The 16,044-nt window shown below is 37.3% G+C and overlaps 1 protein-coding gene across 1 annotated transcript in view; it reads right to left on the bottom strand.

The window, feature by feature from the left end:
* Nucleotides 1-20: 20 nt before the first annotated feature.
* The window catches only part of CEP78 (centrosomal protein 78kDa), a gene marked incomplete at its 3' end in the record, with an annotated part of 22,459 nt that continues 6,435 nt past the window's right edge, over nt 21-16,044 (bottom strand). The window contains exons 7-15 of the mRNA XM_009078031.1: nt 15,785-15,849; nt 13,675-13,783; nt 11,898-12,033; nt 10,930-10,975; nt 9,710-9,850; nt 5,311-5,388; nt 3,488-3,654; nt 1,632-1,785; nt 21-419 (exon numbers count right to left, since the gene is read on the bottom strand). Of these exons, the coding sequence (XP_009076279.1) occupies nt 21-419; nt 1,632-1,785; nt 3,488-3,654; nt 5,311-5,388; nt 9,710-9,850; nt 10,930-10,975; nt 11,898-12,033; nt 13,675-13,783; nt 15,785-15,849 (1,295 nt within the window). The remainder of the gene's footprint in view (nt 420-1,631; nt 1,786-3,487; nt 3,655-5,310; nt 5,389-9,709; nt 9,851-10,929; nt 10,976-11,897; nt 12,034-13,674; nt 13,784-15,784; nt 15,850-16,044) is intronic.

Genomic DNA, 16,044 nt, shown 5'->3' with positions numbered 1-16,044 from the left:
GGAGCCGCCATTTCATTTACTCTAGAGAGATATTTCTTAGAAGAAGAATTTTTGCTTTTTTCACCAGAAATACCACTGGATATTCTGCTATCATTACTTTTAACATGTATACTGGATTCAGAAAATGAATTCAGACTGGATTCAGAAAATGAATTCAACTGCTTTGCTGAGTGATGTCCTTTAGCTTTTTCATTTTGTTTGACTCTTCTCTCAGAGGATATTGGGGTACTACATTGAGGCTTATCCTCTTTATTTTGGTCAATTGTTTGAGCTTCATTTTCCCTCCATGAGCCTGACTGGTACTGCTGTCCAGCAGTCTGAAGTTCTTGTATTTCTCTAAGTGCAGAGAAGGCATTATTTACAACCATCTGGGATTGAAACGTGCCAGGAAGAGAAACTTGCACATCCCCAGCTCTGTTCTGAAACAAGAAATCTCAATGAAGATACTGATGCAACTAGAGAAAAGAAAAATCAGTATCGCAACTACCATATATACTGAAGTCTGCATAGCAAAATAAAATACACAATATAGCAATTGCACTGATTTTACCACTTGTCAAAACAAGCAAGTTTCAGAAGATTGCTAGGGTGATAATGACAGAGTAGGCATATTACAGTTTTACATGTAGCTTTAAATTTATACTACAGAAACCTGCCAGTGACATGGAAGCAGCCAAAACTTAATCATGTCTATCATTCCAAAATACTTGCAACTCATTACATTTGCTCACAGCTCAAAGCGGTGTAGTCACAGTAGTGTATCCCACAATACCTAATGCTACAAGAATCCAAACTAACCACCAATACCAGCAGATAAGAACAAGAGTCTCAAACAGGAAAACTGGAAATTGCTTTCCACACTGTTAAAAAAACCCAACACGTTTTACTGTTTTACTTCATAGTGTTCTTGAGGAATCTGGAACACTGAAAGGAGCAGACTGGAATGCGAAGAGATTCTTAGGCATGACAGTTTTATTCCTCTTGGACAAGGCTGTAGGCTGCCAATATAATAACTCTTAACAGCCTTAAAAACTTAAGATGGGTCATTTTTTATCTTTTCTTACAGGAACTTTAATATCTCCTTTGAAAAATCCAAAAGCTTTCCTATTTATTAACTTCAGAGTAGAAACTAAAATCTTATGCAATATTTACAAATACTGCAAATTCATAGTTGCCTGAAATTTATGTTACAGCCCAGACAACTTTCAGGGCTGGACATATACGCCTGAAAGTTAATTTGGGATTTTCAGCAGGCACATTGTACTAGCCTCTACTATCAGACTTGGTTTATAAAACCACTATATGTCACTCCTGAATGTTTAAAAAAAAACTAGTTATTTTTATTTTCCATTTTTAATGGATGCATACCACTATTGGAACTTCTTATTTCAGAGTAAGAAACAACATAATTACAACCAATACTTTCTTAAATACATTGCAAAATACAATGGTTTCTGTTCCAAATGGTAAAAGCTTACATTAATCATTGAATTATTATTATTATCTGTATAAATGCAGCCACAGCAAAAGATTGCAGTAATAACTTCATGAATCACAGAGGGATAACAGCTAAAAAGTACTTTAAATAATATCAAGTAAAATTGCTTCACACATGCCCTCTATACACTTACTTTGTTATTCTGGATATGTTCCTGTCTTTCTTCTTCCGAAGACTTCTCCTTCACTGTGTTAGCAGGTTTACCAAGAATAGAACTCATTTGTGCATGCCCCCAAAGACCAAAATCTGACTGGTCTATGCCAGCTAGTACAGCAAGTTGTCCAAGTCTGTAAAATATAAGTTTAATAGACAAAGACACAAACAATTCTTATCCTTTGAAAGAACTAAAGATTTAAAACCAGAAGAAGAAGAATCTGTTTGAAGCTTTGAAGATCATTTTCATTATTTGATGAGAAGCCCAAAATATCTTAACCAAAGTAAAAACAAGTAGCTAAAGGCATTGTCTTACTTTTGCACAAATTAGCCTGCATGTTCAAAACTCAACTGCTGAGAATGAACTTCTCCCAGTTCACACTGAACTCTGAGCAGGATGCTGGTAAGCAGCTTCCATGTCAGATAGAACAAAGATTAAAACTGTCACTCAAGCAGAAGAATTATGCACACCTCCAAACTAGCATGATCTCTAACACGCTAATGACATGCTTCACAAATACAGCGATGTTGTGTTATCTGCCAGCCTACAAGTCAGCCAAACCAGCCACTTGGGTGTTTTAAGCCTCAAAAAGAAGTGAGAAGTTTCAGCCATCAGCTGATAGCACAGCATACGGTATACAGAACTTTATTGAGAAGAGCATTCTTTGTGATCATGATTCTGTAACTTTCAGAGCAGCTACATATTATCATGAGCAGACATAGGCCCCATATGAAAAAAATTATTTTCCATGCAGTTAAAATCCTCAAAAGTTTGAAATTAGTTCTTGAAGTAATGGCAGTTCTACCAGCTGATTGTCACAGACTCAGTGCAAAATTTACATTAAGTTCAAATCATAGAATCATTAAGATTGAAAAAGATCTCTTAAGACCATCAAGCCCAGGCATTAATCTGCCAGATCCACCACTAAACTATGTCCACTATGCACCACATTAGATATTTTTTTAACAATTCCAGGGGTGGTAATTCCACCACTTCCCTAGGCAGCCCGTTCCAATGTCTCACCACCATTGCAGTGAAGAAAATTTTTCTAATATCCAGTCTAAACCACACCTGGCACAACTTGAGGCCATTGCCACTTGTCCTGAATTACATCATTACAATTTGGCAGTGGGAAGCAGTGAGGGCAAATAAAATCTTTTGTTATCTTCTCTGAACACATGGAGTAGACAATAACATATGTTCATATCATTCCCTCATTCTCGGGAATGAGATTGCCATGCCTGGCTACATAAAGGTTTACAAATCAGGTTTAAGCTTAAATTTTTGACAAATGGAAAGCCTCTGAGAAACTGCAGGTACACTGGTAGATCCTTAGTAAAAACTTTAATCAATACTCTCTAAAAATAATTCCAGTAATAAAAAATAATCCCAAATTTAAATAGAGAGGCCAGATTCATCCATCTGGATCTCTCTACTTCAAGTAATAAATGGGGGGCCCAAGGCAACAGGACACTTTCTGAAGCCAATTCAGCTTCATTTTGGACTTTCATATCATGTCAATGCTAAAAGCCACAGGTGATTCAATGAAGACTTGGAAGCATTCTTTAATAGAAGCTTTCTACTCTTTTGGAATGTGCTTCTTGAAAGGCTTTCCTAAGAACAGATAAACAAATTCATCTGGACAGTGCTTGGATCATCTTTTTCCCACTAGGATAAGACTAAACAATGGGTACATGGCTAATTTTTAACTCTGCTCTTTGCAAGCACAGTCCCTAGAGACCTGGTGGGTAGAAAACAGCAGACTTCATTGTGAGGATAATTTAGGAAAAAGATCTCAGCAGAAACAGCAAGACTTAAGTGAACTGACAACCTACCCAGCATCTTTAAGGAGGTCTAAAAAAGCATGAAACTTTTGGAAAGAGTTCTCAATGCTGCCTAGAACACCTTCATCTTCCAAAATCATGCTGGTTACTGACTGTGCATGAAGAACCTCTGATTGGGAGATATTTATATTCCTTAATCTTGCATTTTCAATTTCCAGCTAGGAGGGAGGAAAAAAAAAAGGTAATTTCTTTCATTTTCAGTTTAAAAAAATCCCAAAATATCAAACCTCACCTTTGCGAGCCTAAAGAGAAGCATCATGAAGAGGAATATCCAAAGACACTGATATAACAGATACAGAGTTTTCTGTACCAGACATACTCAGAGCCCTGTTACACTGAGCTCTGTGCAGGTCTGTTTATCCACAGCTGCAGTTCTATGCTACCATAGTGATATTGCTGCAGGCACTCAAACCTGCTGGCTCAGCACACTCTTCAGCATGTACAGAATGCTACAGAGCAAGTATAAGCAGAAAAAAAATTAGCTTTCATATGTTATTTTGCATGTATTTTATGACACATTAGCATCAAATGACTTATTTTACTATAAGAAACCCTTTATATTCACCCCTCTGCATCAGAGGGAATGCATACTACTGTTATCTCTCCCAGCACTTTTTCTCCACATTGAACATTAATCAAATTGATGACAAAATGAAAGTTGAATAACTGCAAGAGGTACAAGGTTTTGTCTTTGTGGGAAGCATTAACTCAGACACTCATTTAAGATTAGAGCTATGCAATCAGTGCTAGCACAGACTTTCCTCCTTTTAATTTTTATGGGAGGACAAAAAATTTATAGACTGTGTAGCGCATGGTAGATGTTAAATAAGCATCCAAATAAAAACTTTTAGAGACTACTACTACTTACTTTATCCTTTTTCCCCAAACAAGGTGCTAGGTCCAAGCAGTCTAGCACAACAGAGAAAGATTTCTTGCAAGGGGTGTTTAACCTTAAAAAGTATTTAAGTATTCAGACAACAGATACAGAGCAGAGCCCACTGGTGCACATCACATTACAGGAGAATGCAGATGAGAGGCCTACAGCAAACACTGTAGAGTGCAGAATCCTTTGTGGATATCTGACCCCTGTACTGTGGGATACCATTTGTTGGCCAAATGCCAAAGGGTATCACCATTTTCACTCTTTTCAGATCACATCTAAGAATCAAATCCATTTGTTTATACTATCTTACACTCAACTCTATTAGAAGAAATTTTGCTTATTGGAGCAAAAGAGTATTTTAAGGTCAGCAACAAAAGGCAGAGGGAAAATAGGCTTCACAAGTTAATGGTGGTAAGTAGTTATTTCAGTTTTGCCAAAGCTACAACTGACATGCAGAAAACCATCCAGCATTGTTACTGCCTGCAGAAATCAAAGGTACAGAATAAGCCAAACTAAATAACATTTGCAACAAACAGCTTTTCAGCACAAGTCATGATTAATGAGTTGGAAGATCTCAAACAACTATCCATGTGTGCCAACTGCAAACAGATTTAATCACTTTCTTGAGAAAAACAAGGATCAGGATGCCTCAGATCATCAGTAATACACCAAAAGATTAAAACACATTGAAAGAGTAACTTGATCTGGAGTTCAAGGCTCTGGAATAGGATCACACGAGAACACACACGCATTACTAAACACAGATTTCATCATTTCCCTTAGACTAGTAAATGATCCACGTGACTTTGAACTGAAACTCTGGAAAGTACCACATTAGTGGTCATTGATGATTACTCCTAATTAAGCAAGTGGGAATTTTAATTGGTGCTTCCTTTAAAAGTGAAGATGACTAACAGTTAAGTATCTTTACCTCCATTATCCGCTCTTCAGCCTTTACTCTAGCTCTTTGTTCTTCCTTTAATTTTTCCATGCATTCTTCCAGTTTCAACTATCAAAACACAGATAAACTATCATGAAATTTATCTCATAATGTCAGATCAGCATGCAGTATTATAGAAAAACTCAACATATCTAATTAACAACTAACACATGGCATTCCAAACAGTAACATATCTTCTACAAAAATATATGATGGGGGTCTACCAGTACATAACTCTGGGATGCACAAAATTAAGACAGGAAAGTAGAAATACGTGTGATTCACTCAACAGATTTGTAATATTGCCACAGATAACACTAAATTAAATTATCCCTGACAGAAGTGGCCAGATTTAATTCAAATTGTGCCTTTGTCTCTCTAATTTTCTTCCTATGTGACGTGACTAAATTCTTGAACTCTTATTGGGTAGCCTGCCCTTTTTTTCCAGAGTTGGTAAACTCTCTTTTTTTTTTTTCATAATTTCCTGCAAAGTTTCCCTGTTCAGCCAGGAACGTGGAAGTTTGATTTATCACACTGTAGATGTACATAATATATGACGGTTATGGACTGACTTCACAAAAAACCTGACAAACACTGCAGTTACATCTCATCATAAGCAGTATGAAAGCTGGCATTTAAAGGAAGATGCCTTGCACCCGTGTGAACCTATTTGCCACCCCAGAATTACAAGTATATGTTCGCTTTATTCTTTAAGAAATTCACTAGCTGACACAATCTCTTTGTCTTCGTGCAGAATTAAAATCATTAAAATACATCAGAAACCTAAATGTACATCTAGGCTACAAGACTAAGTCTTCAAAAATATAGCCTAGAAAGACATCACTGAGAGCCTTTAAGATGAAATTGAATACCCAAAATATATGTAGGCCTCAGAATTACTGTCTGCAGTATGACTACTCACCAGTAGGCAGAGGTATACAAACGAAGTTTAAAAACTTACATTTAAAAAACTTCAGTAACTAATGAGCCCTGTTTTTCTACTTGATTACATTGTTGTTCTTATTTTAAAAGAAAATAGTTATAGTGCAATCTCTACTTCTTTGTAATTGCCCTGTTAACTTGAGTAAGGGTGAAGTTCACCATTTAAAGCCTTAGTTAAAATTTAAAAATATGGAGTTTCCTCAATCACATCCTTCATCAGAAGCCATTCTGACATTTGATTCCCTCTAGTGGAAGGAAAGAATACTTATCAGTTCTTATTTTCCATTTAAGCAGAAATTAAGCTTTTCAGTAGCCAAGGGTTTTTTTATTTAAAGAAAACATAAGTACTACTTGTTCCACTAAGCAGTATGCTTAAAGGCCCTTTTTAAGCAGAACAATGCAGAGAAGTTCTCAAGTAAAGTGAAAGTCTGGTCATTTAGTCACATCAAGGAGTGTTTGGAGAGTTTTTTGGCACAGCAGCAGTTTAAGGAGTTCCCACGCTGCATTCCCATCATTGTTCTAGCACAGCTGGTTGTCCCACTTTACTGAAAGGACTGCTACCACCAAATACACTGGATTACTTTTCAGTTAGACTGGTTCCTCAAGGCAGCTCCCCTCCTCAAGCTGCTCTGCAGTAAGAGCTGGTTAAGGACATTACCTAAGCCAAATTAATGCAGATAAAAAGGGTCCTCCACTTCCTCTCTCACATTATCAGCCACAGACTTCTGCCACTTACCATACTCCACTTCTGAAACACACCCAATCACATAAACCAACATGAATCACTAAGATAGCTGAACACTAATCTGGAAAACTACCAACGAATCACAGACTGGCTTGGGGTGGAAGGGATCTTTGGCAGTTCCCTGGTACAACCCTCTGCTCAAGCAGGGCCACCTACAACAAGCTGTCCAGGTTCACATCTAGATGCTTTTGTAATATCTCTTCAGGAGGGAGATGCCACAACTGCTCTGGGCAACCTGTGCCAGTGTTCAGTCATCCTCACAGTGAAAAAGTGCTTCCTGATGTTCAGAATGAGCCTCCTGTGTTTCAGCTTCTGCCCACCACCTCTTACCCTGTCACTGGAAAAGAGATGGGCTCCACCCTATTTGCACCCTCCCTTTGGGTATTTATATAAATTGGTAAGATCCCTCCCTGAGCCTTCTCTCCTCCAGACTGGACAAACCTAGTTCTCTCAGCTTTTCCTCAGAGGAGAGATGCTCCAGTTCCTTAACCATCCTTGTGGCTCTTTGTTGAGCTCTCTCCAGGGTGCCCATGTTTGACTTGTACTGGGGAGTCCAGAGTTGGACACAGTACTTCACACATGAGGCCTCCCCAGCAAAGGAAGGATCACTTCCCTCAGCCTACTGGTAAAATTCTTCCTAATGTAGTCCAACATGCACCTCCTTTGCTCTAAGGCTACATTGCTGGCTCATGTTCAACTTAGTGTCCACCAGGACCCTCAAGGCATTTTCTGCAGCGCTGCATTCCAGATGGTCTGCCCTCAGCAGATATTGGTGCTTGGGGTTGTTCATCCCCTGGTGCAGGACGGTGCACTTTAAACACTTCTTGTTTAACTACATGAGTTTTCTCCATGTTGGCATGTTGAATCAACTTGTCTTATGATCAGACAAACATGAATAAAGACATGAGGCAAAGAGACTGAAGCAAGAAGTGAAAAAGCACTATGGGACAAGGGGAAATAGCTATCATAGTTCAATGGTGACAAGTTGATAGTTTGGTACTGCCATAATGTAAAACCTGCTTTGTGTCAAGGGAACAAAAAGGACAGATGAGGCATAGAAACAGCTGGAGACTGCTCAAACTGTGCTATTTGATATGCAATCATGGCCTAAAAAAGCATTTGGGTTTTCAAGTTCAGAAAATCAGAAAAATCTGGACCTTTACAAGTACAGTAAATTTAAAACCAATTTTGGGGTAGGCTGCTAACATTTGTGGGTTTACCCTCCAGGAAGCTCATATTAATCACAAATTATCCCTTCCTTACAGTTGCTCTACATGTACTACTACAGGTAACACTGACATCACAGGTCAATATGACGACTCTTCCCCGAAGCACAGAACACTGTCTGCATCTGCAATATGTCCTGAAAATAATAATACTTCCTCTTCAAACACCAAGAATAAATACACCAAGTGTTTCCTGAAAGCATAGTACATCCTGCATAGAAGTTTCTGGACATGCACATGACATGGAGTTCTATGATTCCGGACACAATGCTTCTGATGAGTGCTAAGGCGACCACATAGCACAATGTCAACATCTTGTACATGAACAGTGATATGAAATCATCCCCAAAGAGAGGCGCTATACAACTTAAAGTACCAGCAACGTGAAAACCTTGACATCTTCCTGAGCAAAAAGTTCTAGAGACAAAAAGGTATGTCTAAAGAAAAGGTACATCAGCTGAAAAAAAGAAGGCAGTAGCTAGTTATTCAGGCAGTATTTGTAGAGCCCTTTTGCTTTCCACAACTCTAAATCACCCTAAACACTCCAACTACCTACAGACCTGCAACAAGTTATAACTTAACTTCACTCCACTCACATAAAGACAGCTATACAGTTTTAATATCTACACACACAAACAGTAAATTCTCCCAGTGTGGCACACTGACAACCACCACCAAAACCAGACAGACTAGAGGTTTTATTTTTATTAGTACTCATTTGGAGGCAGTTCAGATTCTCCAAACAGAATTCAAATCCTAACGCTTCAGAAATTCTGCCTGAGGGTGTTACTTTATAATAGTGCTAGATTGCCTCAGCAGCATTACTGAGCCACTGAAATACACCTTTTTTCCCTTTACTTTAGTAAGAACTTTCCCAGTCAAGACATTAGCAGAAACAGTCAGCTTCACTATTAATTTTTTACAACTATCAGAGTAGAGGGAGTAACAAAAAAAACCCCAAAAGAAGTTCGTTACTAAGCTCAATTATAAAATGGAGCTCTAATACACTTTCAGTTATTTTTGTACTTATTTTTACACAACAATCATTACAATATTTTAGCTCTTAGAAATAAGATTAAATTACTTTAATAAAGGAAATGATTGGAAGAAAATATTACAGATAATAAGACTGATCAAAAATTTGTGAACCGTGATTCAAGACTGGAACAGAGAAATTACACATAGTGCAGTTGTGTGCATTAAGTGAAGCTATTTCCTTGTTATGGCACTGATTTGACAATATTCTTATAGCACACATGTCTTTATTAGAATATTAAGAGATTGGATATCCACTGCTTATTTGACATATATCTTTTGAAACAAAACCCTTTGTGACATAAAGCAGGATAATTAAGAGTTATTCCAAAATCCTGCTCCTTGAGTGGTTATTTGCTTAACTACAATTTTCTGAATAAAACAGGGTTTAATTAACAAACTTTGCCTTTATGGTGTCGAAGGCACAAAACATGCTTCTTACCTGCAACTGTTGATACTGCGTTACACTAATCTTATCTAATGATTTTGCCAAAACAGGATGGTGGATATCATCCAAATCTTCTGTGCCTTCAGTTTCAGATGAAGAGGCACTTTCTAATGTCACTTTCACAGGAACACTTGTCTAATTACATCAGAAAACAAAAACACACCCACTCAGAGCATTACAGTGCACAGCAAAATTTGAAGATTAAACAGTAAGAAAAGCTTAATTTAAATGCAGTCATTTCCTACAGACCCCTACAATGTATACACACTGTCCAGCTACGCAATTTTTAAATAAATTTGCATAGAACAGTATCAAAAAAATCAATCCTACGTATGCATATGTTGGGTGTATGTGGCGAGGATTCAGCAGCAGGGGCAGCCCCTGCAACGCACAAAGTGGAGCTGCCAACCTGGTGGTGCCTCGGAGAGAGTCAGATTAACAAAGAGCAAAAAATGCCAGACAGGCAGAACAGTTGGGAACAATAACAGTGAGAAAGAGGAGAGGAAACACCAGGCTGGGAGCAGGAGGAGGTGCTCCATGGTGAAGCCAATATCCTCACTCCAGCCAGGAAAGACACATGCCAGAGCAGAGGGCTGGACCGAAGGATCTGTGGCCAAAGCTGATTTTCCCAAAAGACTGTAGTCCATGGGGAGCCTATGCCAGAGCAGGGGATGAGTGCACTGGCTTCAGCAGGCATCAGACCCTTCTGTGAGCTAGTTTTTAGCCACTTTATTAGTATACAAAACCACTTCTCCAGCTGTTCTCTGGAGGGTGGGACAGGAGGAAAGACAGAAATGAGATGCAAAGAAGAAAGAGCAGATTGTTCTCTGCTGGTATGTTTAGTAGAGAGGTTCACAGACCAGTGCAAACACAAGTATGTAATCCAAATCCAAGAGAGAATAGATGGTTTGCAGGACCCTTCAGAGAAAAATGCTATTAGTCCTCTTTATTGCCTCTGGGGGGATTGTGCCCATACTCCAACCCAGCTTGCTCATAGGACGAGGAAACCAAGACATACAGAGACAAAAAGCATCAAAGAAGTTCCAACCAAATGCTGATGCAAACTAACTTTTTGGCCTTCTATAAGAAAGAATCTTTAAAATCATGTTCCAGGCTTAACATTTAGACAAAAAGATTCTGTTGAGAACACTTTAATCTTTTTTTTCAGACATTGGTCTACTAAAGAAACCACTATATAATAAGAGAAACAGTACCTGAATCTTCACTGGCAATTCTCCAGCACGATCCACTGCCCCCCCTCTAAAGTTCGAAAAAAAACAACACACTTTTGAGAAAAGTAACTTTATAATGCCACCATTGCTACACCCACTTCCAAACACAGGATTCTAGGACAAGTGAAGCAGTAAGAGTAAAACCAGCATCGGACACTGCACTCTATCTCTTTAACCCTCATTCATCCTCATTTTGTTCTGTTAGCACCCCCTACTTAATCATGATTTAGAGCAACATTACTGGATGCTAACATACCTTCAATAGGCATCTTGCTTAGTTAATTATTTTGAACTAAAGTCAACAGGAGAATTCGGTGCTCAGCATTTTGAAAAACAAGTTTAATAACTATAGTTATGATAGACCGTTAAGTATTTTTTTCTTTTAATAGTTACGTAGCGTCCATTTTGAGAGGCTAAGGTCTAGGGAATATGTTTAAAAAAATAATACAAACAAAAACTGTTTCAAGTGTGACTTTTTTTAGTTTTATTTTCCATTCAAAAGGCTTAGATGATCACAATAATTATACTGCTACAGGGGGAGATGGAGCAGAAACAAGAGGTGGAAAAATACCTAGGCACCTTGAACTGTATGCTATGTCAACTATACTGTAAACTTAGAAAACTAACATTTTCATCTATGATACATCTGCTAAATCATTATTAACAAAAGAACAAGCAGGCAAGGTAGGTATTGTTGTGGTAGGGTTTTTTTGCTACATCTAACTATTCCTATGGCCATCATATATTTTTGTGTATTTTAAATATTTACTAGAATAGAGTTTATGTAAAATCCACAACGTTTATATAAACATAAAAAAATATGGATGCAATATGAAATTCTGTGTCTAACTCTCACATCATATATTAAAAAAAACTAACACTGTTCTTCACTGTATTTATCATGCAGGTTTTGTGCTCTAGTATTTTCCCTTGTACTAAGAAAACCTCACCTGACTCTCTTCGCTCGCTCTGCTGTGCGCCAAGGAAGGAAGCCTTTCGTGCCTGGTGGTAGTGGTTTTGGTGAGTAACTATCTTTCACAGATGTATTTTTTTTCCCAGGACTTATGGATTTTTTAGATGATAATCCTGTATTGATCAGCAGAAGAAAACAGAATTCATTATACCTAATCATTTCACAACTTACTGTTCATAAGTAATATCTCCTATGTACTAATAGGGACTTGTAGGAAATCTGTCTTTCAATCTAATTTTGTTGAAGTGTCCAAAAACTTTTCTTTTGCTCCTCTAAAAGAAGGGTGGACAGTTTATCTGCTTGCAATTATAAGCTAGTATACTTAACTGCTATGTCACGCTGATGCAAGTAAGACAAGCTGTTACTCAACAAAAGGAATTAAAATTTTGAAGCTGAAGAGGTTTGTTCACATTACTAATTTCAGATACCTAATTCCACTGTCTCACGTTGGAGCTTTAGACAGTCCACATAGAAAATAAAGCTATCTATGTGCTTCAAACTGACCTCTAGTGGCTTTAGTGTGAAGAACGTTGGTTTATCTGTGGGCAAAATGTTTAAAAATAAAGCTGGTACTCATGCAGATCACCTGTACAGAACGCTGGCAATCTCTTCACTTAAGAGGACTAATAGTAAAAAGTCATGTTCACTAGTCCAGTCTTTTGCTGTTGTTTAAGTCATATACTATCAAAGCAGATTCAGAATAGACACCTAGAGTGTGGATGGATGATCACTCTACCTCAGGTTCTCTGTAAGTCAAAAACTAACAAGTCCAGAAAACTGTTCACCTAATATTTTATACAGTTAAACTAGTGAGAACTTAGGTTACTGTATCTCTGAATTCAATAAAACAACTGATTTTATAATGGTATAGAAATGCGTAACTACGGTAATAGAATCCCAAACTTCAGTTTCTTCTCAACAAAGCAAACAGAATACTTTTCACCTCTTGACTCCCTCCCTCTCTTAAAAAAAAACAAACAAAACACACACAAACCCCACACACAGCAAACCACAAAACAAGGGAAAAAAACCCCAAACAAAAAACCCACCACAACTCTATAGAGTCAGGCATTTTCTTCTTCCACCACCCTGATCTCCACAGTTTTATTTCAACAAAGAGTTCAATCTGATTTATGCTTACCTCTGTGCTTCCAGATAACTAGGGCAAAGATGGAAGGCAGCCAAATGTATTACAGTGAAATGTTAGTAGCTTACTGGAAAATATTTAGTGTATCACAACTATCAGTGATTAATTATTATAAATATTCAAGACACCTATGTCATTTTAAACATACTATTTATAACACATTTACATGAAGTTTAAAAAAAAGAATCTTAGAACATTTTGTACATCAGTAAAAAACACATGCTTCCTTGCTCTGGCAGAGGACAGCCTGCTACAGAAAGGTTACAACATAGGAAGAACTAGGAAACTTACTAATGCCAAGCTTCCCACCAGTGAAAGCTTGTGGAGAGGATGCACTCAGAATAAGTATGTGCAATCATTCCACGTATTTAAGTCATTGTATTCTATCATTTTTCCACAGATCTAGCAGCACTACAAAACCCAGTAAGTTTCTCACAGAAGACACAATACTAAATTAAGAATAAATGGAATTCTTTTGGAGACAAATGTTCAGCAAAACACTAACATTTAGACACACCCTGTATTTTATAATTAAAGCTCTTACGCATTAAAATATAATTTTGTAGACAAAATTTACTACAGCCAGCAGAAGTAAAGTCAGTATTACCAATACGAATAGTAGCTTTTCCTTTTCGACCACTTCCTAGGACAATAGTTCTTTTCTTTGGTCTAGTTTTCAAAGCATCCTTGGAAGATGGAGACGTCAGCCACTTATACTGGATTTTTTAAATGAAGATAAATCAGTTTAGTAACTGATAATTAAAGCGGTGTTTATTTGAAGTTACAGGGGAGTTTGTTGGATATAGAGAACACTGCTGCTTACAGAAAATTTAATGAACTGTGAAATCAAGAGAAAACAAAAACCCCACAAAGCCCCAATTCAAACAGACTGGATGCAATTCTGAGCCTACATTGTCAGGAAGTGTTTCTAAAACACCACTATAATATCCCATCCAATATTTTCCTTTCTCCTGTGCAAAACCCTTCTCCTCTTACAGCAAAAACACTCCAGCATCAATCCTATAAAGAGGCAGCTCTGACTTCTGCATTTCATTCTCAGAAAACTTGCTTGATAGGAATGATTGGCTCAGCACAAAGTTCTCCAGAGTAAAAAAAGCTTCCCTAACATGAATTTGTATTACCAATAGAGTCAGTATTTTAAAAAATAAGAAGTTTCATTTTTGCAGCCTGTCATGACAACTCACCCTTACGAAGTGAAAGCCCCCAAACCAAACTAAGACACAATAATGATCAAAGGCCACAGCTGTACTTCAGACTTCTTTTAAGTACAGCAGCAGCTCTGTTCTAACAGGTTCCCTTGCCCCAACAAAAGGTTTTATTACTCCTGGTAGATATTATGAAGTTACACTGCACTTTTTTTTTCAGTGTACATGACTACTACAGGATCTAGTGCTGAAGCAGCCATTGAAGGAAATACAGAAGACATAAACACAAAGCTTGTCTCAGACAGCCCTAAATCCCACATCAGAGGACTAGGAACAGAATAACAAAGTTCCTCCCATATAAAGCACACAAAAGATTAAAATGCCATTACTGTGCCCTAACTAACCAAGTTTAATCCAAATTTATCATTGCAAGAAAAACTCTTCTTTTTTTAAACTCTGGACTCAAATAATCATTGTATAAGTTTTTCTGGGTCTACAGTGGTATCTAGCTCCTGAGATAAGTGAATTGTTCATTTTAAACTAAAAAACAGACAAAGAGTAAAATTAAACCGTAAACCTCTAAGAGGAAAAGTATCTTCACTTTGTTTCACTAGACACACAAAAGGGTAGCTTTACCAGGTTAAACCTAAAGTTCAACAAGGCCAGTACCCTGTTTCTTGTCTAGGTGCCTGCTGCTGTTGTTGTACAGCATCTAAGTATAAAACCAGATAAATTTCAAGACAGTGCTTTGAAAACAGCTTATTTAATAGACACTTTCTAGGGCTTTTTCCTTTAAGCTATTCAGTCTCTGTCAGAAACTACCCAAACTTTCACCACCTATTACACTCAGTCCTATCTACAGTTACAATTCACTATACACAGTGCTGCTAAAATAGTACAACATTGTTTCATTTAAGTTGCCCATCAAATTTAAAGGCATCAATTAGCAGTGAATTCTTGGTGGATGATTAGATAAAGATGGAAAGGGGTACTGTACTTCAACTGAACTCTACCTTCTTAGATGGTTTGCACTGGAAAGCATAGTCTTGAGTAACTTCAAAAAAAATTTTAATTATGTAAATTAGTGACAAGAAGTAAGTTTAAAAATAACTTAAGTTTTAAATTTTAGATTGTGGCTTCCTTTACCTTTTAATGCAAAGTTATTATTACCAATTAACAAGAAAGACACATAGTAGAAATCCCTTCAGCAGTACAGCAGCGATATTTACTTAACGTTCTATGGGAATGCCCAAGTACACACACACATTTCCATTTTTCATTTCATTAAATGTGTATCCTGGTTTTAGTACATGTTACACCTTAAATTCCATAAGAATAATACATGAAGCCCAATATATTATCATGCTGTTGATAGTGATTTTAGGTTTTCCCCTACATAATGTCTGGTATTTTGAATTGCTTAGGAGTCAAACTGCTGTTTGACTAGAATAGTTGTTTTAGATTTACTCTGAACAAAGTTGTCTTTTAAAAAAAATGTAATGGCAGCTACAAAGAAAACCCCAAACTTGCTCCAAAATACCTAAAACATACCTCTGAATTAGCACTATTTCCATTCATAAGAACTCTTTCCATAATGTTTTTCATCATAACGTGACCTAGAATGAAATAAGATCCCTTATTAAGAATTTTCTGTATGAGACAACTCTTTATGCAAACAGATCATTCAACAAGCAGTACACATCACCCACCTTGCTTCTCTCCCATTTTTAAAAATGTTTAGCAAACTACTGTGGCACCTTTTTTTTTTCCCTTCAAAGCAGGTTACTTTTCCTTGTATTGCTGCTGAACAA

The sequence above is a fragment of the Acanthisitta chloris genome, unplaced genomic scaffold (assembly GCF_000695815.1).
Source record: "Acanthisitta chloris isolate BGI_N310 unplaced genomic scaffold, ASM69581v1 scaffold20507, whole genome shotgun sequence".
NCBI lineage: Eukaryota > Metazoa > Chordata > Aves > Passeriformes > Acanthisittidae > Acanthisitta > Acanthisitta chloris.
Note: the sequence above shows the minus strand (reverse complement) of the source record. Positions and strands in the feature narration are given on the sequence as shown.